This window comes from Achroia grisella, unplaced genomic scaffold, assembly GCF_030625045.1.
Source record: "Achroia grisella isolate CSIRO2021 unplaced genomic scaffold, CSIRO_AGI_Agris_v1 utg768, whole genome shotgun sequence".
NCBI classification, from domain to species: domain Eukaryota; kingdom Metazoa; phylum Arthropoda; class Insecta; order Lepidoptera; family Pyralidae; genus Achroia; species Achroia grisella.
The window spans coordinates 124,961-149,833 of NW_026713015.1; the positions used below are offsets into that span (position 1 = coordinate 124,961).

At 34.7% G+C, this 24,873-nt stretch overlaps 2 protein-coding genes and 2 non-coding genes across 5 annotated transcripts; 1 reads left to right on the forward strand and 3 right to left on the reverse strand.

Moving 5' to 3' along the window:
* Positions 1–1,264: 1,264 nt before the first annotated feature.
* LOC131850421 (large ribosomal subunit protein eL32) lies at positions 1,265–5,006 on the reverse strand. The gene is made up of 3 exons (XM_059200632.1): positions 4,821–5,006; positions 2,636–2,745; positions 1,265–1,474 (listed from the first exon to the last, which is right to left on the reverse strand). The coding sequence occupies exons 1-3, from the start codon at positions 4,933–4,935 to the stop codon at positions 1,295–1,297; spliced, it is 405 nt and encodes a 134-aa protein (XP_059056615.1). The 5' UTR covers positions 4,936–5,006; the 3' UTR covers positions 1,265–1,294.
* LOC131850422 (small nucleolar RNA psi18S-841/snoR66) lies at positions 1,874–2,002 on the reverse strand. Its single transcript, XR_009357840.1, has one exon. It is a non-coding gene; the product is annotated as a small nucleolar RNA psi18S-841/snoR66 (small nucleolar RNA).
* Positions 4,487–4,615, reverse strand: LOC131850423 (small nucleolar RNA psi18S-841/snoR66). The gene has a single exon (XR_009357841.1). It is a non-coding gene; the product is annotated as a small nucleolar RNA psi18S-841/snoR66 (small nucleolar RNA).
* A 586-nt stretch (positions 5,007–5,592) lies between the features above and the next one.
* Positions 5,593–23,846, forward strand: LOC131850399 (single-stranded DNA-binding protein 4). 2 transcript variants are annotated; one of them, XM_059200610.1, is made up of 7 exons: positions 5,593–6,031; positions 8,524–8,739; positions 11,253–11,411; positions 13,131–13,322; positions 16,397–16,519; positions 20,586–20,693; positions 22,859–23,846. In XM_059200610.1, exons 1-7 carry the CDS (start codon positions 5,692–5,694, stop codon positions 22,990–22,992), a joined length of 1,272 nt encoding a protein of 423 aa, XP_059056593.1. In that variant the 5' UTR covers positions 5,593–5,691; the 3' UTR covers positions 22,993–23,846. The 2 variants fall into 2 exon arrangements, with proteins under 2 accessions (XP_059056593.1, XP_059056594.1); XM_059200611.1 differs by lacking the exon at positions 16,397–16,519.
* The last annotated feature ends 1,027 nt before the right edge of the window (positions 23,847–24,873 follow it).

Here is a 24,873-nt window from a genome sequence, read left to right on the forward strand (position 1 = left end):
ATAAAAAAGTTTAAAGGAAGAGGTTTCACAACAGGCGCTGTGTGAACTGTCCTTGGTAATTATTATGTATTTCTTTACTGCGAGGAGTCGAACCCGCGGGCATCCGAAGTATGTTGAACCGCTAGACCATCGACGTCGTATTTGTATAATATACCATGACTGCTAATCCAGATTTCCAGAGACCTGGCTTCACCCTTAACTGCTTATACCGTTAGCCCTACCAGGTGCAGCATTCAGGTTGTAAATCACAAACCTACCAATCATTATTCTATAAACAACAAAATTTTAGTTGGTGGAAATTCCGCCTATGGTCGAATTGTTAGTAATGTGGACTAATGATCCCATTCCTAGCAATGTACCATGTCAGATCGACCTCCACGCGGTTCCCCCTGGAAACCATCGTGATACATTCTCGGTGAATTTGTCACGTTGGGCTAACTGATCTGACTTCATGTTCATCTTATCATCCTCCACTGGTGCCCCGCCAGCGTAAACCGTTAGCGGGTGAACAATTACATTATCATCCTTTAAAAAAAAAATTCGACCATAAATAAAAATCATCTTTGAATCAGTAATGAAATGAAATATGTATGGGTTTGAAATGTATGGCAATGTGTTTAATGTTTTTCTTATTGAGTTAATGTATTTTATGCATAACTAGCTTTTGCCCGCGTTAATTTATCACCTTGGGGTGGAATTTATCAAAATCCTTTCTTAGGGGATGCCTACGTTTTAGTATATTTATGCAGCAGTCTCACGCAACGTAGGCCTAAGAAAGGATTTTGATAAATTCCACCCCCAAGGTGATAAATTAAAGCGGGCAAAAGCTAGTTATGCATAAAATACATTGAACTCAATAAGAAAAATCACATGAAATGCCATACACTTCAAACCCATGTTTTTCGATCGGTTAAAATTGATAACTAGCTTTTGCCCGCGTTCATGCCCATGGGGTAGAATTATCAAAATCCTTTCGTAACGGATGCCTACGTCATAACATCTACCTGCATGCCAAATTTCAGTCCGATCCGTCCAGTGGTTTGGGCTGTACGTTGACAGATCACTATGTCAGTCACCTTTGAGTTATATATATATATATAGATTTAAAAAATATTCTGCACTCCTCTATATAAACTATAAGTGTGTGAAATTCCATATTACTCCGTCCGCGTAATATTTGTAAAAAAGGGTACAAAGTTTTAATACAATGACGTATGGGCGGGAAAATCAAATGACCATAGACAAAAAATAAAATTCACAACACTTTTTTATATTTTTTTTAATTAACATAAGTTTATTCATTCTCTTGGCTACGGAGGCGTGCAGACGCGTTGGTGACCCTGATGCTGAGCTGCTGCGCACGTTCCACGATGGTCTTCCGTTTCTTGGAGGAGACACCGTGTGCGATCTCTGCGCAGTATTTCCTGTTCTGCATCATGAGGATTTCCAGCTCGCGAACATTGTGCACCAGAACCTGAATGAAAAGTTTACATTACATTACTGTAGTTTCATCAAATTTATATATTATCATGAAAAATTAATATTTTTTCTATTTGGGTATTTCATTAAATTAGTGCTAGCTGGTAGTTTGTTTTCACACACTTCAACTTAAAAATTTAATGAAATAATTGTATTATTTAAAAGAGCAACACACAAGTTTATTGCTCATTCTTCTTGTGATGTGACAGCTTTCCGAATTAGCGATAGATTAAAAAAAATGATGACTATACAAAAGTGCTTCAATGTAAGTTTATATGAATAAATTAATTTCTATACTATTCTAAATCAGTTCAGTAATTTTTGCATGAAAGAGTAACATCACATCCATCCATACGCACAAACTTTCGCGTTTATAATATTAATAGGAAGTAAGATAATGTATCTCCCAATATGACCAAATAGTTATAAAAACTGTCAGGAATAGGGTTTGGTAGATTTATTATAGCAAGGTTACAAATTGTAATTATCATATTTACAATGAATAACACAGAGTGCCCTTGCAAATGTACATTCATATATATATACATACATAGCGCCATCTAGTCCTAAGGTAAGCAGAGCTTGTGTTATGGGTACTAGACAAACAATATATAGATATATGTTTTTGTAAACATATATATTATAAATAAGAAACACCCAGGCAATACAAACAATCATACATAGGAATATAAATATATGTACATTGTGAGGAATCAACTCCCAACCGCTGTAATTTAAGGTGCTATGCTAAACCGTATGGTCCACAGTGGCCATATGATAAGTCTAAGAGTATATTCTCAAATTCTGTGTACATTAATATGATAATTCACGGTTTTTACCCATTTTTTTTTATTAGGTTGTTTGGGCTATTGTCAGGTGCTTAGACCTGTAGTGGAAGCTACATAGATCTATTATGCTCACCCTTTTTCAGAGTTCGCTACCTAGACCCATCAGGACAAGAATTGAAGGATATTCTTAGGAGCGATGGTTTTTATCTCCTTAGGATAGAGTGTAAACTTTATAAAGGAGATATATGGTTTATGCATGAGTGGGCTACAACCACATAGGGTGTGTAGTGGCGTTTCCTCTTCAGTGTGGTAAATATATAGATTTTTGTTGTGCATAGGCCTAGTTGTGCCATGTTTTTACCCCTTACCTTACGGAAACCATTGGGGAGCATGTGACGGGTCTTCTTGTTTGATCCGTAACCAATGTTTGGCATCAAGTACTGTCCCTTGAAACGCCTGCGCACTCTGTTGTCAATACCTGGAATTTAATAAAAAAAATTCAATTATAGAAAGAGAAATAACCTTTTTTCAAATGAATATTTTTTTTTGTTCCTGGTTTATCCGCAATCAGTATGTCTACTATAATCCGATTGGTTGGCAAATGGCAATGAGAGTCTGTCAATCCATTGACTGCAAGACTTGTTATTTAATGACACCCTCTGGAATACATTAAGGAATTAAGAACTGGAGTGTTGCTTATCCAAATCCAGTAGATATGTTCTTTTCAGACGTTTTGGGGGGGTTTTGTTTATATGGATGACAATGGGATGGTGCACTCGCCTACGCTAACGGTTTACGCTGGCGGGGCACCAGTGGAAGATGATAAGATGAGCATGAGGTCAGGTCAGTTAGCCCATTCTGACAATTTCACCAGGAATTTATCACGATGGTTTCCAGGGGGAACCATGTGGAGGTCAACCTGACATGGTATACTGGGGTGAGTCCACATGAGTCCACATTACTAACAATCTTTCCCCTGACGTTTTGGGGGGTTGTCAGTTAGTAACCTCTGAGCTAATTCATTGGGGTGGACACTACATAAATGAACACTATTAAGTTATTATTATTAAAGTGTAACAAGATTTAACATATGAGCAGGGCATTTATTTATACCCATATTAATAAATATATTATATATATACTAGCTGTCCCTGCAAACATTGTTTTGCCTTAAAATAAAAAAAAAATAGGGGTGGACAACCCTTTAGGGGCAAGAAAAATAGATGTTGGTCGATTCTTAGACCTATTCAATACACTCACAAAATTTCATGAGGATCGGTCAAGCCGTTTCAGAGGAGTATGGGAACGAAAACTGTGACATGAGAATTTTATATATAAGATTATATGTATGTATATATGATGAATTGAAGAATTTGTTAATGACAATAATGTTTTTATAGAAAAACTTAAAATCCATAGCAATGACAATATTATCTGATTACACTAATGAGTGCGTAAGGATTTCTATGTTGATTATCGCATGCCTCTTACTTGTTATACTGTAATTATTATATAAAAAAACATCTATTCAAAAGAGCAACACAGAAGTTTCTTGCTCATTCTTGTGATGAATCTGCATTCCGTATGAGTAGTAGAATCAAAATATGACTATTCAAAAGTGCTGGTTATGAGTTTATTTGAATAAAGATTATTTCTATTTCTATATATATTTTTCCCTTGTGTCACTTAAAATTACTTATTTTAAATGAGTACTAATACCTGCCCCGCTAATAGTGTGTTAAGAAATTGTTAAGATACAAAATATAGCATATCCCATTGCAAAATAAAGGACAAAAAAAAATCTGTTTCATCAAATAACACTTTTTATCACTAACCCTACTGTCTAATTCAGCTAGCTACTTCAATTGGGAAGAACTGACAAGAAATCAAACTGGTTTATTTTTTTTTTCAGTTTTAATCTTATTCATTGAATAAAATAATGTATTTATTCAAATAAACTTAATAAAGTCATTTTTGAATGGTCATATTTTTTAATTCTATCACTCATCTGGAAAGCAGATTCATTACAAGAATGAGCAAGAAACTTAAGTGTTGCTTCTACAAATAAGTTGTTCAGAATGACATTTTTAAGAACTTTGTATTATCAAAAATTACGTACAGAAATGTCCTAAAAGTCTTGTAAGATGAAATTAATATATTTACTGAGCTAAAGAGGGTAGACAGTGAGAATCAAATGCCAACAGTATCTATAAATGAAAGTAATGTATCTCCCAATATGACCAAATAGTTATAAAAACTGTCTGGAATAGGGTTTGGTAGATTTATTATAGCAAGGTTACAAATTGTAATTATCATATTTACAATGAATAACACAGAGTGCCCTTGCTAATGTATATTTAATACGAAATTACTAATGGCTACATCAAGACCTAACCTATTAAAATATTTTACCTGAGCCGATTTGTGAAAGAAATGTATTATTTTTTAATTAAATACGACATGGATAGTACTTTTCTTTATCGAAAAGAAATCTAATTACTGTGAAAGTAAATATTGTGATAGGTTATTGAAAGTAGCGTGTGTCCAACTTACCTCTTGGTTTACGCCAGTTACGCTTGAGTTTATCATAGCGATCTGATTGATGACGAATAAACCTTTTCGTCCTCTTTTTGACGATTGTGGGCCTGTATACTGGTCTGATAGCCATTTTGATTATACGAATGAAACGCGGTCGTGAAACACGCGGTGACACGGCCGCACGAAAAGGAAGAAGAAAAACATAGACAAAAGAATACAGAAGATATTTTTTATTTGACTTTGGATACGTGTCTTTTCAATTTTCATAAGTAATGTCATATATGTCAAACTATTAGCATAAATGTCAACTCACGATAATATTACATTCCATTTATTTATTTTGAAGGCATTAAATTCGTTTCGTGTGACAGACACGGTCTTAAATTTTGTTTAAATATGAATATTAATTCATATTTAAATAAAAATAAATTAGATGTTTAATAATAGTGTTTTAAAGTTGGTTCTGTCAAGGAACGATCCGTTTATTGCTGTGTCCGTGCAAAAATAAATTGCAAACTCTATTCTATTAATGCCAATTTTTATATCTTTCAAGGTATAGTGAAATACTATTATTGTGTTTTCTTGTTGTATGTTGTATAAAGAAATTTTAAATATTATAAGTAACGACACACATTAGAAATGTAAATAAATAGTATCTAATTCAGGAAGTTAGGTTTAACTATTTATTTACTTTTCTATTCTGTGGAAATCATAGAGTCTTTTATGTGACAGTTCATCCTCGTTTATGAGTGTAAACCGATTGTCTATGCCACAGACGCCAAATGTCGCCATCGATCAATGACATTTTGTGAAGTTGAATTTATTGATATAAAGCGTTAATGTAAATAATAAACAATTTCATCATAAAAGTCGGCTTCTAGTCGATATGTATGCCAAGGGCAAAGGCTCTACGGTGCCTTCGGACGCTCAGGCTCGTGAGAAGTTGGCGCTGTACGTGTATGAATACTTGCTTCATGTTGGTGCAACCAAAGCCGCTCAGACTTTCCTTTCGGAAATACGATGGGAGAAGAATATAACCCTTGGCGAGCCGCCCGGGTTCCTACACTCGTGGTGGTGTGTGTTTTGGGACCTGTACTGCGCGGCGCCTGAGAGGCGGGACACATGTGAACATTCGTCGGAAGCCAAAGCTTTCCACGATTATGGTTTCGTCAATTCAGGATATAACGGAATCGGTCACAACGCCGGCCCGGCGCCGCCGAACGACGGTACGTGTTCCCAACTAGTTTATTGCCGCCATAAACTGTTTGTTTCGTGGCATACCTTTTTCTAGGCCATCACCTTATCTCCCTGTTCAAATGAAATTGGTGTTTATGGTGTTAGTAGAACAGTTGTGTACGCAATTTATGTATTGTATTGTTATGTACATGTTACCTTATGGTTTTACTCAGCTTTTCACTCAAGATGAGTTTTTATTTTATTTTTTATTTTATGCAAGCAAAGGACACTTAGTGTACTGACATATTTTAAAAGGCAAATTATATATTTAGTAATATAATTTATGTTAATTTATGAATTATATATCATTTCTATTGGGATGTTTACATATCTCTTTTTAAGTACCACAGTCTTCAAGTTTGTTTATTTTGTTATTCTTTGCTTTGTGATACAATTGAAAGTATGTTAGTTAGTGTCTTATGCTTCCACACCTACTGCCTCAGCTGTGTAGCAATTTACACCACCACTATACTTGAATAGGTTGCAGGTTCAATTTCCACACCTTCTACTGCCTGAGTGGTGTAGCACACCACCATAGTTGAATAGGTCGCAGGTTCAATTCCTTGTTTGATGCAAACATTTGTATTCAGAAGTACGAGTGTTTGTATTATAGGTTTGGCTATTTACTATATATATATCACATAATTATTAAAAAAAAATGTATTTAAGTATTTTTATCTTTTGTTTTGTACTAATAACACTAGCTCTGCTTAGCTTTGGACTAGACAGCCCTGTGTGGATTATCCTAGGTTATTAAGGCCTTTAGAGTAGTAAAAAAATCAATTTGTTTTTTTTTTCTATTTAGAGAAAGTTAGGTTATGTATCTTTACATAGTATAAAATGAAGTTGTTTCCGCTGTCTGTTGCTTAGAACTTTTAAAGTATGCAATGGATTTTAATCCAGTATTTGGCAGTAGATAGAGTGATTCAATAATATTTATAGTTTATACATATAATATACATGTATGCGAAGCCAGGGCGTGTAGCTAGTTCTATGTAAGCATACTATATGCAGTCAAACTACAACTATAATCAGTAATAAGTGCTTTTAATGTGTAACATATTACATACTTAATATAATACTGGAGTAACAAAGATCTGCAGATTTTGCCAAGTTGAAGAGGCAATACACAAATTCAAATTCAAAACAATTTATTCATGTCGGACATTTTAGCAGCTTATGAACATCAAATTTTTATATTATAATTTTTTTTCCTACCGTCCAGTTTGGTATATAGATCCAATTGAGAAGAACTGGCAAGAAACTCAAATATCCTATGTGGAAAGTTATATCCTGAGGAGATAAAAACCATCCAATAACTTAAGAATATCCTTCAATTGGAATGCATTACGTAGATACAGATAATATTCATGATAATGATTTTTTTAGCATTTTGATAAACTATTATTACTTATTACCTTCTCTCCAGACTGCGAAAGCATTAAGACATATCCACTTTAATATTTATTTATTTTTCCCTCTGTTAATAAATCAAATTGAAGATGACATCAACCTGACTCTGGGACCGTTCTGGAACAGGTTTGCGGAAGACAGAGTTCAGTAGAGAGAGCTGGAGGAGGCCTATGCCAAAAGGCACACCAAGTTGTGGGATATTTTGTAAACATCAAAATGTACCGCAACTTTTGGAAAAAGGGCTATATTATTATTATTACAAATCAAATTAAAATAAGAATTTAATCACTATGAGAATTTGATTATATTGTGTAGTTAGGTACAAATCACTATGTATGCCTAAAAGCTTTGCCTTAGTTTCCTTCGGAAATTGTTATTATATAAGCTTGCTTAAGCTCACCTGAAAACATTTGATTCATATCAAAGGTTTTGGCTATAGGGTGGGCAGTGAAATTACAAGCGGTATGGTATCCTAGTACTCTGGTATTTTCATGTGATGTTAGTGAACTGAGTGAGTTTCTTGTCAGTTCTTCTCATCTCGAAATCATTCGGAACTGACGGTAGATTTGACATATCATAAGCCTGTAATAGACCTACATGAATAAAGATATTTAGATTTATGAATTTTTCATGACTGTTGGGCTGTTAATTTATATTCTAGGCAATCTATTTTTATTTATTATGATTATATTAGTTAATATTATTATATAACAATATTGCCCCATATTTTATATATCTTTCGGACTATCTTATATAGAAAATAATAAAACAAAATAAAATATTAATACTGTCTTTGTGGTCACCACACTCACTATGGTAATCCACCATGGTAGCAGTGGTACACAACTCCCTTCGGCCGGTAGTCCTCCATCATGAAGGTGGATATAATGTTGATGGGAACTCGGGCCATGAATGCCTTGAAACTAACGTTGTGTTTCGGTTTCAGCTGCGTCACCCTTAATGTCAGGTTACTTTTTCGGATATAGTTGACGATGTTCTCATTCCTGTGATATAGCTGTCCTTCAGATGGTTTGCCGTTCCACTACATAAAAAATATATTTAATTCCAGGAATGGGTGGTGGAGGAATGCCACCAGGATTCTTCCCAAACTCGCCCCTGCGGCCGTCGCCGCCGGCTCCACACCCTGGCAGTCAGCCGTCACCGCACGGGCCACAGCCGCAGCTCATGGGCACCGGGCAGCCGTTCATAGGCCCCTGGTACTCGGGGGGTGGGCCCCGGGGGGCTGTCAGGATGGGGATGGGCAATGATTTCAATGGACCACCAGGTTAGTAAGTTAGGATGGCTATGTTGATTTTTTTTATTGATGATATGAATGGTACACCGACTTGCGTTAACGTTTTACGCTGGCAGGGAGCACATCGTGACAAATTCATCAGGAATTTATCATGGTACATTGCTAGCAATGGGTCATAAGTCTACATTACTAACATACACTACTGATCATTTAATTGAATTAGTGCTAATTGGTAGTTTGTATTTACTTAAACTTAAAAATGTAAAGTAAGAATAATATTATTTAAAAGATCAACACGCAAGTTTCTTGCTTGCTTCTTCTTGTGATGAGACAGCTTTCCGAATGAGCGGTAGATTAAAAAAATGTGACGACTATTCAAAAGTGCTTCAATGTAAGTGTATTTGAATAAATGATTTTCTATTCTATTCTATTCTAACAATCCCCTTCCCTCCTTTAGGTTGGTTTAAGTGATAAGGCCGCATTTTGTTAAGCACTTGCACGACTATTGTTAATTTAATTTCGAATCGGAAATGTAAAGTTACAATGATTATTTAAAAGAGCAACACGCAAGTTTCTTGCTCGTTCTTCTTGTGATGAGACAGCTTTCCGAATGAGCGGTAGATAAAAAAAATGTGATGACTATTCAAAAGTGCTTCAATGTAAGTTTATTTGAATAAATGATTTTCTATTCTATTCTATAACAGTAGTATATGAGCGACGCCGGGCCGGGGATCTAGTATACAATTAGTTGAGTAACGAACGGTAATAACGTAATAGTAACTGTTGAACTTGTTGAACTCTGATATGATAAACATAATAGTAATTTCGTAACATGATTGTATATTTTTTTTCACCACTGAAAATTTTATACTTGAATTTAATTTGATACATATTATAAACAGGAAGTTTGTGAGTATGGATGGATATTACTTTTTCACACAAAAAGTACTGAACGGATTTTAATAAAACTTTGCAATAATATAGCTGTTAGTTGCATATATATTTACTACAGAACAGCCGCGTATTTTCTTGCTCAAAACGTTATGCAAAATTCGACCTTATCCTATACAATAGCTTACATCTGAATAACATATAGGCTGAAAATTATAGCCTATGTGTTACGATACGCGCGTGAAACCGCGAGCACAGCTAGTACAATATAATAATAATAAAATATCTCATAACAATTTACACAGCGCCATGTAGTCCCAAGTTAAGCAGAGCTTGTGTTATGGGTACTAGACAACTGATATAAATACATAGATACATTTTTTGTAAATAGATACATAATGTACATAGAAAATACCCAGACCGATACAAACAATCTTTATAAGTCATGAATGCAAATGTTTCTACTATGCGAGTAATTGAACCCACGACCGTGGGATGTGATGCAAGGCAAATAGCCTTACATAGAGTAATGTAAGTGACATTGCTAGACCACTAGAACAATGAGCCGTCGAGAAACTTCGTTTTAAATATTTGAACGTTTTTTTGGACCACATTTACAATATTGAGTTAGTCAGTTAGTCTAGACCCTGAGAAAGCACACAGGCTAGTTTTTAATGGTAGGGTTTTTAAAGGGTTGTAAGGGGTTGAAAGCGGAGATGAAAGGTTGTATAGAAGTATCGTCATTTTTAAATCTAGAAACTTAAAACTTATTGTTAGTTAAATTATATTAAATAAATATGATATTTAAATAATGTAGAAATTTTTCTGTTAAGGGGGTAAAACGCGGACGAAGTAGTGGGCACAGCTAGTATTAGTAAATAAACTATTAATAAACTATAAAAGTGCGAAATTTCATAATCCTCCGTCGCGAAATTTTCTTAAAAAGGCGTACAAAGTTTTGTTTCACGTATTCATATATAGATGTGTATGTAAATAGATATTTTTTTTCTATATTACAATGGTTGCAAACAAGCATACGGCCCATCTTATGATAACCAAACACCAGGGGAGTCACGTGCGCGTTGACCTTTAAATTCAAATTCAAATTAAAAAATCATTTACTCATGTAGGACATTTTAGCCGCTTATGAACGTCAAATTTTTTACATTATTTTTTTTTCCCTACCGTACAGTTAAGTATTTAGATCCAATTCAGAAGAGCTGGCAAGAAACTAAATTGCAAAACTTTTTTTTAAAAGCCAATTTATTTACAATGTATGTTTATATAGATATTAAATGAAAATCCCGTGCATGAAATAACTAACATAAATTAAGAAATTTAATATACCCTTTCTTGAAAACAACCATACCGTACTCTTGAGAAATGAACTACCCCGGCAGGTAGTTCATTCCATAAACTAAGTGTACGCGCAAGGCAGCTCCTCTAAAGTTGTACTGTCCGAGACCACATAGGTTCCAGCGTGTGGGCATGATTTATCAGTAGCTTAAAGCCTTCCTCGACAAATGGACTATCCAACACTAACAGAATATTTCAATTCGAACCAGTAGTTCCTGAGATTAGCGCTGTTCAAATAAACTCTTCAGCTTTATAATACTAGTATAGATTATGAACGGTGTGGTATTTGTGTGCAGGTCAGGGTATGATGGGCAATTCAATGGAGCGCGGCGGCGGCGGCGCGAGCGCGGGGCTGCTGGGTGGGCCGCGCATGACGCCGCCGCGGCCCGGCATGGGGCCCATGAGCCCCGGCGCCTACGCCTCCGGCATGCGCGGCCCTCCGCCCCAGGGACCAGGTGCGTACAGGGCTCACGCGCTCACGCGTACTCTTACACACATATCTGCTCATATTTATGTACTCTCGCACACATGTCTAGTTATATATTGTACTCTTGCACAGTTATATAGCTTCTTACGTATTGTACTCTTGAACACATACGTACTTATGTATTTTACTTTTACAGATGATGACATCATCATCATCTGCTTCTTCCTTATCCCATTTATTTGTGGTCGGCGTAATATGTTTTTAGCTTCCATTCATCCCTGTTCGCAGTCATCGCGTTATTTACTTCCTTTCTTACCATATCATCTTTCACACAGTCCATCCATCTCTTTTTCGGCCTTCCTCTGCCCTTATAACCATCTGCATTCATATGTAACACCTTTCTTAAAATATTATCCTCATTCCTACGCATTACATGTCCATACCATGATAGACGATTACTCTTCAACTTCTCTGACACCGGCGCCACTTTCATACTTCCTCTAATGTATTCATTTTTTATCTTATCCATTCTTGTCACACCACACATCCACCTCAACATTCGTATTTCAGTTGCATGCAGTCGTCTTTCATCCGTCGCCTTTACGGGCCAGCACTTTGTCTTGTAAATTTTTCCCTTAAGCTTAAGGGGAACACGCGAGTCACACGTCGTTGCCGTAACCTGCCCCCACTTCCATTCTGCGTTAATTCTATGCTTTATGGTCCTGTCTAATTCACCGTTGCTTTTGAGGAGAGAACCTAGATACCGGAAATCGGAGCAGATCGGTAATGGAGCTCCATTTAGTGATATGCTGCTTACTCTTACCACATACACCTACTTATTTATTTATTTAACTTAAACGTACACAATACAAAAATAGTACAGAACATTTGCCGGACTTAACGCCATGCGGTAATTTCTACCGGTCAACCATAGGTAGTGGAGGGAATCATTTTATTAGAGTACATTACATAATTGTACTCTTGCACACATACCTAGTTATATGTTGTACTCTAACACATACATACACTGGGCCATTCATTAATCACATGATGTTTTTTAGCATTTTTTAATACAGGATAGGTTACGTTGGTGATACGTGGTGAGGTTTAAGACTAACCTCCCCTCGTCCCAAAACAAATTCACTTGTATTTTTTAGTTCATACAAGGATTTTTTTTTTAATATTGTCTCTGAATACAGGTATAAAGTATAATCTACTTTTATTGCAGACAAATCTACACGCCGCTTTTGGGTTTAGAAATCGTGCGTTTGACGAAAAATGAATATATATTTCGTATTTTTTGTCGAGCCGTCAACTTATTATTTTTAATGGCAATGTTAATTTATATGGTAACGACGTTTGTCCTTGTCAATGAAGTAAATTATGGTACCATATACATGTCTGCTTACCTTTAAACTGTATTTCTGATTCTTGATTGACATCTATGGCAGTAAAATTGTAGCATTGGAAATTATAAGGTGTCATGCCTTAGGAATGACTGAGGACTAAGAATTTCAACGCATCAAAGGTAGTCTTCAGTAATTCCTAAGGACTAATAATTTCAACCCAAGGTGGGTTGAATTTTGAACCCCTCATTGGTTAAAATTCCTGGGTACTAACTAGGGTTGTCACATGAACACGTGATGTCTTATTTAGTAATGATAGTATCAAAAATTAAAAAAATATCTACAATGGTAGCATCTCGGAATTAAATTAGTCAAAAATAAATGTGTGTATCGGTGAACAGGTATGCCACCGATGGGAATGGGCCCGCGGGGCGCGTGGGCGGGCGGAAGCGTGGGCGGCGGCGGCGGGGGCTCCGCCCCGCTCAACTACAGCGGCGGCTCGCCCGGCGCCTACGGGGCCCCGCCCGGCTCCAACGGGCCCCCGGGGCCCTCCACGCCCATCATGCCCAGCCCGCAGGACTCCTCCAACTCGGGTGAGTGTAGATGAATTTACAGGTGGCGGTCTGTGGTGGGGTGCGGTTGGATACCGGTTTTTGGTATCGATACCGGTTTTAAATTGGTACCGAGGAGAGACGGCTTCGTTGTGTGACGTGTTTGCAAATAATTGTAGTTTAGAACGAATTTAATTTTTTTTTTATAACATACTAGTTATGCACGCTACATCGCGCGTGTACATTTGTTTGATGATCAAACAACATTTAAACATGCCATTATTTTATTAAAAAAGTTAATAAAATCGTTCTTTATATTTCGTCCTTTTAAGAGGCATTTTTGCAGCTTTCTTTAGGCTTTAAGGATAAACTATATTAAATTATAGTTTTATCAAAATTACCTAAGAATACAAAAGTGTCCATTTGACAGCTGCAGTACATTACAGAGATTGTCAAATTGTCTGTCTGGTCATGAGCACCCCTCAGGGAGGTGAGGGTTGAGGCCGGCATCGACTCTGGGAGGAAAATCCTTCGGATGACTGGGTTAAAATCTCTAGGGCGAGTATAAAATTCAAAATATATTTAGATATTCATGTAGGTCTATTACAGATTTTTACGATATGTCAAATCTACCGTCAGTTCGGAATGATTTCGAGATGAGAAGAACTGACATGAAACGCAGCTCGTATTCTTCTTGTGTCAATATTAATCAATATCTATGACTAGATTTATTTGCAAAACCGTTACATGATCGAGCGCAGGTTAGATTCTTAAAGAATATGCTCAATTAATTATTGTTTCTATAAGATTTTAAAATGGCCGTATTTTTCGTTAGGAATATAAATCGAATATCTAGAAATCGGTATCCGAATGCTTCCAGTGTTAACTATATGTTAAAGGGCGTTTGGATCCCAAGCGACACAATTTAGAGACGTTAGACATATTTGTTATAAATAAAATAACTAACAAAAAACCGATTAATACCAGAAATTGATACCAATTTTAAACAATAACCGTATATGGGAATTACAAGTTGAATCGTTACTGAAAATTGGTATTAATATCCGTATTACAAACACTAAACTCTATATTGTGTTGTGTTCAGCTACACATTACGATTTAATATTTGATGTGAAACGTCGGAAAGAGTTAACAACACTTTTGAAATACAAAATGAAGTTCAAAGGTGAATTTAACATCAACAATTTAGCAATTTGCAGGTTTATATAATAACATTACATCACTAAAACCAGGTAATTGACTGTGGCACTTTCTTAGACGTGGTTTTTGATTGCCAATTTCTTATACATTTGGGTATCGATACGGTATTACCGGTGTTATCCGAATATTTTGATACCCATTTTTTGGTATCGCGTTCGAGCGACGTGCTCGTTGGTTATGTCGTGAATATTGAAATATGCATTCGAAAACCATTGGTATATATCACTTATTGTTTAAAAGAATCTTCGAAAGGAATATTGTTTTCTTACTTTTAGTTCTGCTTGCCTCATTCTCGCTTAACCTTGGTTCGTTCACGCTTGGGTCACTCCTGTATTACGCTTCTTATATTTCTTTTTTTTTGTACAACAAGTCTTTGATTTCGTCCTACCCACTTTATGTTTGTATCAATTGTTTAGCTGTAAGATTACTGTTGGTTTTCAACTAGATCGCAATGGATTGTTGATTGGAAATATTTTGTAAAAATGTGATAATAATTTTGTTATGTACTTTATGGTAAATTTTCTATAGACAATATTCTTTATTCATTATTTTGAATTCGTTACACATAAAGCGGTTAATTTTGAATAGTTATTTTAAATGAAAAGTATCATTAAATGATTTTGAAATGAGATTGTGTTGAAGGTCTTGGTGTGGTAAGATCTGGTGCAGATGTTTTCGTTCAGAGAACATTGCAACTCTGGTCAGACCATTAAGGAGTTGTAATATTTTTTTGATATTGAATTGCCCTGTTAGGTGCCATTTTTTTTCTACGTATTGTCGCTTCCTGTTAATTTATTTAAATACATTTCGTGTCAGATCTATTTAAAAAAATTTTGATAGGGTCAAACAAAACTTTGTTGTGAGTTTGACGAGTTTTATAAACATCTCACATTAGTTTTTTTTTAATCTGCGATAGATTTTAACATGCCAAGGGCGCGTCATCACAAATCTAATTGTTTTTTTTAATAAGTAATATATTTAATGATACTTGCGTTTTTATGAAAAAATCTCTAAAATAACTTGAAATTTAATATTGTTATTAAGAATTTGCGTATTATAAATCGATATTTAGGTTATGGTATTTTTTTTATTAATATATTAAAGTTTAGTAATAGAATTTTGTTGTAGATGTTAAAATTGGTATGTGCTTTCAATTTAGACTGTAGATACAAGTTTTTAGATATATATTAACAATTCAATACCAATTTTAAATCATCTATACGTTTATACATTTGTGTCTACTGTAAATTTTTATATATTCCAATTGGGATATATTTTTATTTATTATAATTATATTTATGAAGTAATTCTAGTTGAAAATCGACAGTAATGTTTTTTTTTGTCTTAAAACCGTCCGTAAATAATATAATACTCAACGTACAAGACCGGATGCATTAGAAAAAGGAAGTTTAGTTTATGGTAGCATTGTTACAATGAGAGGTCTAAATTTTTTTTTTCAGTATTGTAATAAAAAAAATGAAGTTCTATCTTTTGTGTCCGGTCGAGTGCATATATGTGTAATGCTATTAATTGTATGATAATTGTAAATTAGCATAATAATATGTCTATATATATATATGTCTTCGAATAAATCACAATTTGTAAAATAGACTTGTTTCAATACCTAAATATAAATTTAACTTTATCAGAATGATTATAATTGATATATGAATTATCCTATTTAATATAAATATTTTCAAAAGTGATTAAAAACCGATAAAATTATGAATTATACGAAATGGATAACATGAATGAACCGGTCAGTATACTAGACTTCGATACCGAAAGTAGTAAAAACCGGTAATAACCGGAATAATCTGGTATCGACCGGTAATAACCGGTATCAGTTACTACCAATTGACAATTGGTATGAGAGAATGCTATTGCCGCGGCAGGGGGTGACAACATGTACACGCTGATGAAGCCGGTCGGGGCGGGTGCCCTCGGCGCTGAGTTCCCGCTGGCCGGCGAGCATGGGCCCGCGCCGCAGCACCTGCCGCAGCCGCCCGCCGCCGAAGGTGGGGCTTCGCTGACGGCCTAGAAATTTGCGGATAGTTCTATTCACTCATTTGTATATGTAGATCTCACGCGGGCTTTCATTCGTATTTAAATTTAAAATAGTATTTTTTCAAAAGAGATTCTTGAATCGGTTTTTGTGATGAAAAGCGATTTAAATATTCTCGTTCACATCCCTATACGGGAAGATCTAAAGAAAATTATACTTTATTCATAGAAAATTCACGAACTAAAACCAATTATTAATTTGACAAAATCAAAATCAGTGATTATTTATTCGTGTAGGCCATTTTAGCCGTTTATGAACGACAACTTTTTTGTATTAATATTTTTTCTACCGTCCAGTTTAGTGTACAGATTCAATTGAGAAGAACTGACAAGAAACTCATGCTATATGTATAGCATGAGTTTTTTACTGGCAAGAGCACCGCGCCAGCGGTTCTTGGCACTAAGAGGGTTAAAATTAATCGTGTTAAAACCCGTTAAACTAATTAATATTATGAACAAAGTAACTAGTAACCTACCATCACGATTCTTATGCGAGATGGAGTAGTCAGAGGCACTATCGACGTGGTGAACATAACACTTAACATATTTACTATTTTATATTACATATTTATTTGTATGACATTATAGTTTTCGTATTCACAATAATTAAAAATAAATACATAGTAATTGTTACACATTGTCTCAAAATTATAGTATCAACGGATTATCTGTGCAATAAAGAATATAATAATATTTCTGGTACAATCTATTTTCATAAGAGCCGTTCAGACTTTTAGTCCTGAAAAGGCAATAAACAAACAGACAGACAGAATTTAGTATTTATAATGTTAGTACGATGTTACAATAGATAATTATTTAAGAATAAGCCACTGATGTAAATCCTGGTTTATGTGACTAAAAATGATTTTAGATATTTGATAATGTAATAACGTCGTAAGATTTGTAAATACCAAAGCACTAAATAGTGAAAGTATTATATAATTAACTATTGCGAGGTGTGAACTAAAAATTAAATAAAAATAGGCTCTACTATTTGGAAACCAAACATAATAAATATATTACAATTGGATTTGAAATCATATTTCTATTGATAAACTGAATTATCACAAAAAATCAAAATTTAGTGAAGTCGCATTGTTAAAATCTTAAGGTAGATTTCCCAACACGATTTTTTGATTTACTCGTAATACACTTTTGCGAAATATTTAATACAGCTAAAATTATAAGTAATTTGCCTCAAAATTGAGCAACGATAACAAAAATAAGGATTTATTCTATCCCAATATTTAAAATGGGAATAGTTTCTCCAAAATTTTATTGGTTCTGTTTATAGATATAATATTCATTTTGATCTATTCTGTGTTAGTCGTAAAGGTTACATCAAGTCAGTGTTAGTATTCATGAAACTGAACAAGTTTCACAAAAAAGTAAACTGAACAACTGAAAATAATTTTTAGATACTTACATGCAAACAACGTGGTCAACGTGATCGATGATGTAAGCTGTTCGAAATGTGTATATTTTTGGTCAGTTTTTTTTCTTAGTGATAGTGGTTCAGTATCGTGGATATTCTACTTATCTTTTCTCTGGGTATACCTTTACGATTGACCTTATATTTTTTGCATTAAATGAATTTATTAGAAGTAAATATTTTGCAAATGAAAGCCCGCGCTTTTTAACATCAAAATTCATTGTAAGTTTGTTTTGCATTTTTTTTTCAGTCGCCTGTCCTCTTATTTCTAGGCTAAATAAAAATCAGGCCACTTTTTTTTCTAAGGTTAGAGAATGAAGCAAATAGAACTAGGGTTAATAATTAAGTATTTATTTTACAACATAGGCGACGTAACATAGCACAGCTATTCGTACGCGATATTAGGAATAAATAGGTTATAACATTTTGTTTGTGAATTCAAATTACACAAACACTAAATATTGCCGGAAACCTGTTATGATATATCAGTGATAACCGCATTCAAATCGGTTAAGTCGTTTCTGATATTGGCGCATAGACAAACATTTTTTGACTTCGTGTACAAATGGTTTTTTTTATTTCCGTCTGTCCGATATGTACGTCTCGTTAAGATTTTTTTTTATATATTTGGATTTAATATTAACAATAATATCGTAAATTGCTTCGCCTGAGATGACCGTATGGCATGTTTAGGCAATGTAATTTACGTGGAAGCTGTAGGCTCGTATAGTAAGTGCCTGAAAGTGCTATACACAAAATTGCCTGAAAATGTCACATACAAGGTTAGTCGCGCGGGTCAGTCATTATTCATGAAACTGAACAACTGTCCCAAAGAACTGAACAACTTTAAAATATTTTATAAAATTACAATAAAATCTTCGCTGCGCAACTTTTTATTCAGTAGTCGGTCGCAGGTTCAATTTCCGTATAATACATGTGTATACATATACATTTCTATTGGTCTGGGTCAATGAAAAAAATAAAGTATTGCTATCAGTTGTTTAAGCATAGTAAAAATTTGTCTGTGTTTTTTTCCATATATATTGTCTGCATTTACAATTAAAAAAAATGTTAGTATTTATATCACTTGTCTAGTACCCATATCGTGCTTATATTGGGACTAGATGGGACTAAATTTTATTATTTTCATATTTACATCTTTTTTCTCTGTAAAAGTGGTTCAGTTTCGTGAGTATTAGCTGAGTTTCGGTTCAGTATACCAATTACGATTAACCCTGTATTCATTATTATTACTGGACATACCGCATGATTCATGCTTTCAACATGGGTTCCATTTTGATATTTTCAACCCCAAATCATCAATTTGGTTCAACAGGGTACTAGAAGTTATGCTGCGGTCACACGGGAGAAAGGTTTTGATGAGATTTCATGTAAACTTTCGTTTTCGTCTGTTGGGGCATCTATAAATTATGTAACACTGATTTCATGTTTCTTTGATCCCTCCACCCATCCTTGTCACAGCTAGTCAAATGTCTGATGGAAGGGAGGTATAGAGGATATCCCTCCCTTCCTAGTGTGACGTCACATATTAAACACTTTTATTAAATATTAATTGCACCCACGATTACGTCCGCATGGAATTTAACTTTATTTTTCTAAAGTAAAAGTAGTTTAAGTTACTCCTTATTACATCAGCTTCCTGCCAATAAAAGTCCCGTCAAAATCGGTCCAGCCATTTCAAAGATTAGCCGGAACAAACAGACAGACAGACAAAAATTATAAAAAAATGTTATTTTGGTGTATGTACCGTATTTATATTCATATGCATATAGTAACGGTTAGTTCAATATTACAAACAGACACTCCAATTTTATTTATATGTATGTATGCGACTATTCGCAAGTTCTACTTAAGGATTTTTAATAATACGTGTAGGGGTGGGGGCCTACACGTATTATTAAAAACAAGGTCTTAAATGTAGTGATGACACATTCCAAAATCGAATATATGTATTTATTAGATTTTGGAATGTAACGTCACGAAGTTTATAAACCTCTCGCCCATTGTCACACTACGTCACACTTTATCGACGACCTTAGAGGCCTCCTTTAAAGGTACCGATAAAGTGTGACATTGTGTCTTAACGCGTGAAGTAATTTATAAATGAACCCTTACGACGAATTTGTGATTTCAGTACAAATTTTAGCTTTGCATAAGCAATGCTTTGATAACTTCTTTGCCCAGAGAAACGGAATCGGAACGGAATCGCTACGGAAATCGTCGCTGAATACCGAAAAGTGTGACAGCAGCACTATGCGGTCTCTCTAGATACAACTATAGTATAATGTATTATTTAAAAAATAATTACTTGGAAAATGGACTTTAGTGCTAAAATTTTAAGGTCGATTTTTTTAAATTTAATATGTATGTTAATACAGTTTATACGTGTGATCTGTCAACTATATATACAATAAACTGTATTAAATCAAAACACTATTAATTAGGAATTAGACTTTATTCTAATAATGTTAAAGTTGATTTTCCAAAACAAATTTTTAGTTAAGACAATTTGTTTGTTGTTCGTATACACTAGCTAGAGTGCAGTAATGTTTATGTTGTTGACTCAGGCTTAGGAGGTGTGGACGGCATGAAGTCATCTCCAGGAGGGGTCGGAGGAGGAGGACCAGGCACGCCAAGGGAAGACTCAGGATCAGGAATGGGAGATTACAACTTAAGTGAGTAGTTCTTTTAATTTTAATTATGACCACAACCTCTTACCAAGGTATACTTTGTTCAAAGTCATCTGCACGGGTACTATCATGTCAGCTATTTAGGGCGTTAAGCATATCATCTACCACTTACATAGTTAGACTTGTCTACAAAGTCTGCGTGGACCTTTGTGTCATCTATTTCGGCCGCCAAGAGAGACACGAAAAATATAAAAGAAAGACATTAAATAAATTTTATTGTCAACTTATAACATGTTCAATATTTCAATATATTTTCTATTTGAGTATTTAATTGAATTAGTACTAATTGGTGGCTTATATTCATACACTTAAACTTAAAAATGTAAAGTAATAATAATATATTTAAAAGAGCAACACGCAAGTTTCTTGCTCGTTCTTCTTGTGATGAGACAGCTTTCCGAACGAGCGGTAGATTAAAAAAATGTAATGACTATTCAAAAGTGCTTCAATGTAAGTTTATTTGAATAAATGAATTTCTATTCTATTCTATTCATGAACTTGAACAACTAGAACAGAAACACTAACTGGAACATGAACCAAATTATAAAAGTATAGGAAATAGACGTTATTAATGGGTATAATGGACCATACTTAGCTTGCTGTCACAGCGCTATTATTATGTACAGACCAAGCAGCTTTGTTAGCTGTCTTTCAGTTATAGGATGAGGCAAGGCATAAGGCAGTGAAATTACAGGGAGTGGCAAGGGTGGCAATAACGTGATGGAGTGCTGTTCACGTATATAAGCGACGGTTACCATTTACCATCAGGAAGGGTAGATAGATAAAAAGCTTTATTTTTTAAATTTTACATTATTATGATGTTAGCTTGTTTGCCATTACAGTAAGAAAAAATATAAACTAGTAAAGAAGCGAAACTAAATTAATAGTACCAGGAGAACATGAATTTATAGGCAGTTTGTTGAGAGATATGGCCAGTGAAATTATAGTGTACAACGTATTAAGGACACTACGGGTGTAACATGATAACGTGATGTCCGTAGTGCTGTTCACGTATATAGGTGACGGTTACCACTTACCATCAGGCGGGATTGCACCTTTTTTACCATTACAATGACAAAAATACAAAGTAGTAAAGAAGCGAAACCACATTAAAAGTACCAGGAGAACATGAATTCATAGACAGTTTGTTGGTATTAGGAAGAAGAAGAAGAAGAAGAAAGAAGAAGAAAAACATTTATTGTCAACCATTTTTACATATACATACATATATACATACATACATACACACTTAGAACAATTACAATAATAATTTATCTTATATTATTTCTAAATATGGTTGGCAACATGGCTGACACTCAGCATATGCCGTGACAGCTAACTGTCACGGCGTTGGTATTCTGTGCCTGCCATTAGTGACAACACGTACAGCTCGATGTCAGTTTTTTGACCTTTGACATCTGTCAGATGTCATTATTGTTACTGACAGCAAAATTTTTTTTTACACGTGTTCGAGACCTGCCACGTACACAATTACAATTTTAGGGATACTACGGGCATCACATGATAACGTGATGTCCGCAGCTGGCCTTTACAGCACCGGACGTTAGGGGACGAGTGCAGATGGCACTCCAAACCCGCGGAAGGACTTATGGAGCGGCTGAAGGCCAACTCCCGCCTGACGATACGACTTTAGTCTGAGGGCACCACTAGGGGTTCGAACCTCGGCTCAGGCCGTCGTAATTTCGATCCCCGTTTGAATTGGACGGGGGATCGATCGGAGAGGTCCATGCGTAGGCGAAAGAATTAACATTGATATACATGTGTAAATTATAGCTAAAAATTGCCATACTTGATAATATTAATATAACTGACGGCCTCGTTGATCTAGTAGTTGAACATACCACCTTACTTTCGATCGAGGTCGAGGTTTAATTCCGACTGTATATATCCTCATGAATATAATTTAACCCCCGATCGTCGGATGTTTGGCGGCGTGCTGAACCTCTAGACAACCGAGGCGGTCATGTTATGATATTATGTATTATTATTATTAAGATTAAGAAACTTTAATAGTGTGTGCAATTATTAAAGTTATGTATATGTTAATAATTACAAATATTAGTCAATTAATCAAATACCAATTTTTTGGGTTTATTAAACCGAAATTAAGTTTATAAAATATTTTAAAGGTTTCGGAGGACCAGGCGGCGACCAAAACGACCAGACGGAGTCGGCGGCCATCTTGAAAATCAAAGAAAGCATGCAAGAAGAGGCCAAACGGTTCGAGAAGGATCCAGAACAGCCCGACTATTTTATGCAGTGAACACAGTAACCCCGGGAGCCAGCCCGCCAAAGTGGTGTAACCCAAAATTTTTGGTATCACATTCAGTTTCATAAAAAGTATTTTGTATGATCTCAAAAATAATTGTTTTGGCGGGTTGGCGCCTCTCAACGATCTGAAGTGAATTTTAATAGAATGACCTTACAAGTTTTATTTATTTATTAATCAGTTAACGATTAAATTCGTTAAAATACATCGGAGCGTTTCGGTACTACAGTTGTAATACAGAGTAATTAATACTAAGTTTTATAAGAGTTCCTTTTGAGAATTGAATCTATGTAACAACTCTATCTATGATTTGAAATAACAAAAGCACAATTTCACACAAAAAAATATTTTTCAAGTGAGGGGGGCAGGTCCATTCCGAACATAACTTTTAAAATAAATCTATGAAAACAATTACCTGCAAATGTGATATGTTAAAAATATTAAAATCATAGTTACGTATACAATAATAAATTGATACCTAGTGAGTCAATATTGGTATGGACTCTATCTGTCGTACAATTTTGGAACTAATTAAATCAAACTTAGTTTCATGCACAAACTTGTTTACTGTTTACCATACTAGATGGCGCTGTATCGTATCTGTTTAGTCTTGTAAAAGAGCTGCTTAACTTCTCTTCCATTATACATCAACAGGAATGGTACATTTTGAGGTACTCTATTTTTAATTCCAACCTCTGTATATGCAATTATCGTTTTTATTTCCAATCAATATAGCTTAAAGTCGATTGACCTTGTTAGTGTGACGTCAAGAATTGTTGTGGTGATACGGATACGCATTTTGTGTCTCGCTCTATCCTTCTGCAATGCTATAAGTACATCCCTGTCTGTACGGGGTTGTAATACTAATTTATACAATATTTATCAATCACGATACCGCTGTACTGTAGCGGTTTTACTTGCAGAGGCAAGGTGTACGTGATTTCCTTCCAGACAGAATGTAGAGGAAAAACAAAATGCCGGACACGAATTTATCAATGAAATTTGAGTTTATTCACTCATGTTCAGCTACGGTTTTGCTAACACAGTTTGAGGCGTTGTATTAACAAGGTACCTACATCATGCTTTTATTTCAATCATACATATTTCTATGATTAAATGATATGATATCATTATAACTTGATAGATCTTTTCACTTTATATTATTTAATTTGTGTTTATAGTACTGAATCGCTCCTCACATCACTTGGTAGCGAAATAGTGAATACAACGGCGAGTTTTATTCGTTTAGTTTTATTGAACTTTTAAATCGAATATGTGTATGTATCGCCTATACATAGCAAGTATTTAATTGTATTTCAAAGTACCAACTTTGTTAGAATTCTATTTTGGATGTGGCATGTGGTTTTTATACGACAAAATAGTAAATTTGTAATGAAACATTGGATTTTGTTATATTTTTAGTTACACCTATTTTACACGGGTGTTACATTCTTATTTTTTATATAAAATAAAACAATTCTGTCTAATGGAAAATTTTGTTGAACAGATATCTGCTTCCCAAATTCCCCCAAATATTTGAATGATCTGTTTCCTCGCCTTTATTTCTTCGATTCCGCATTTCCTCAACTGTTACATAAACCGATCACAAGTATTTTGAATTTACCCTTTTCAGAATACATGTATATATTATATATATCTGTAACTATATATGAAACGTGTAAAGTCACGTTAGATTAAAAGTCAGGCCTTTGTCCAACAGTGGGACTTAGCAGGCCATCAGTATAAAATCACATGCGACATATCAAAATTATATTTTATTACGTATAAGGACGCGCGTACTGAGTTTTCTCCGGGGCGCGTTAAAACCGCTAGGAATAATTTATTTTCCTTCCTTTTTTTTTCAATTTAAAAAAA

Coding starts and splice junctions, on each gene's coding strand:
- LOC131850421 (XM_059200632.1), bottom strand. CDS start 4,935: ATGGCTATCAGACCAGTATACAGGCCCACAATCGTCAAAAAGAGGACG. Junction 2,746..4,820: donor TAACTGGCGTAAACCAAGAG/GTAAGTTGGACA, acceptor ATTAAATTCCAG/GTATTGACAACAGAGTGCGC. Junction 1,475..2,635: donor TCCCCAATGGTTTCCGTAAG/GTAAGGGGTAAA, acceptor CTTTTCATTCAG/GTTCTGGTGCACAATGTTCG.
- LOC131850399 (XM_059200610.1), top strand. CDS start 5,692: ATGTATGCCAAGGGCAAAGGCTCTACGGTGCCTTCGGACGCTCAGGCT. Junction 11,412..13,130: donor CCCTCCGCCCCAGGGACCAG/GTGCGTACAGGG, acceptor ATCGGTGAACAG/GTATGCCACCGATGGGAATG. Junction 20,694..22,858: donor AATGGGAGATTACAACTTAA/GTGAGTAGTTCT, acceptor AATATTTTAAAG/GTTTCGGAGGACCAGGCGGC.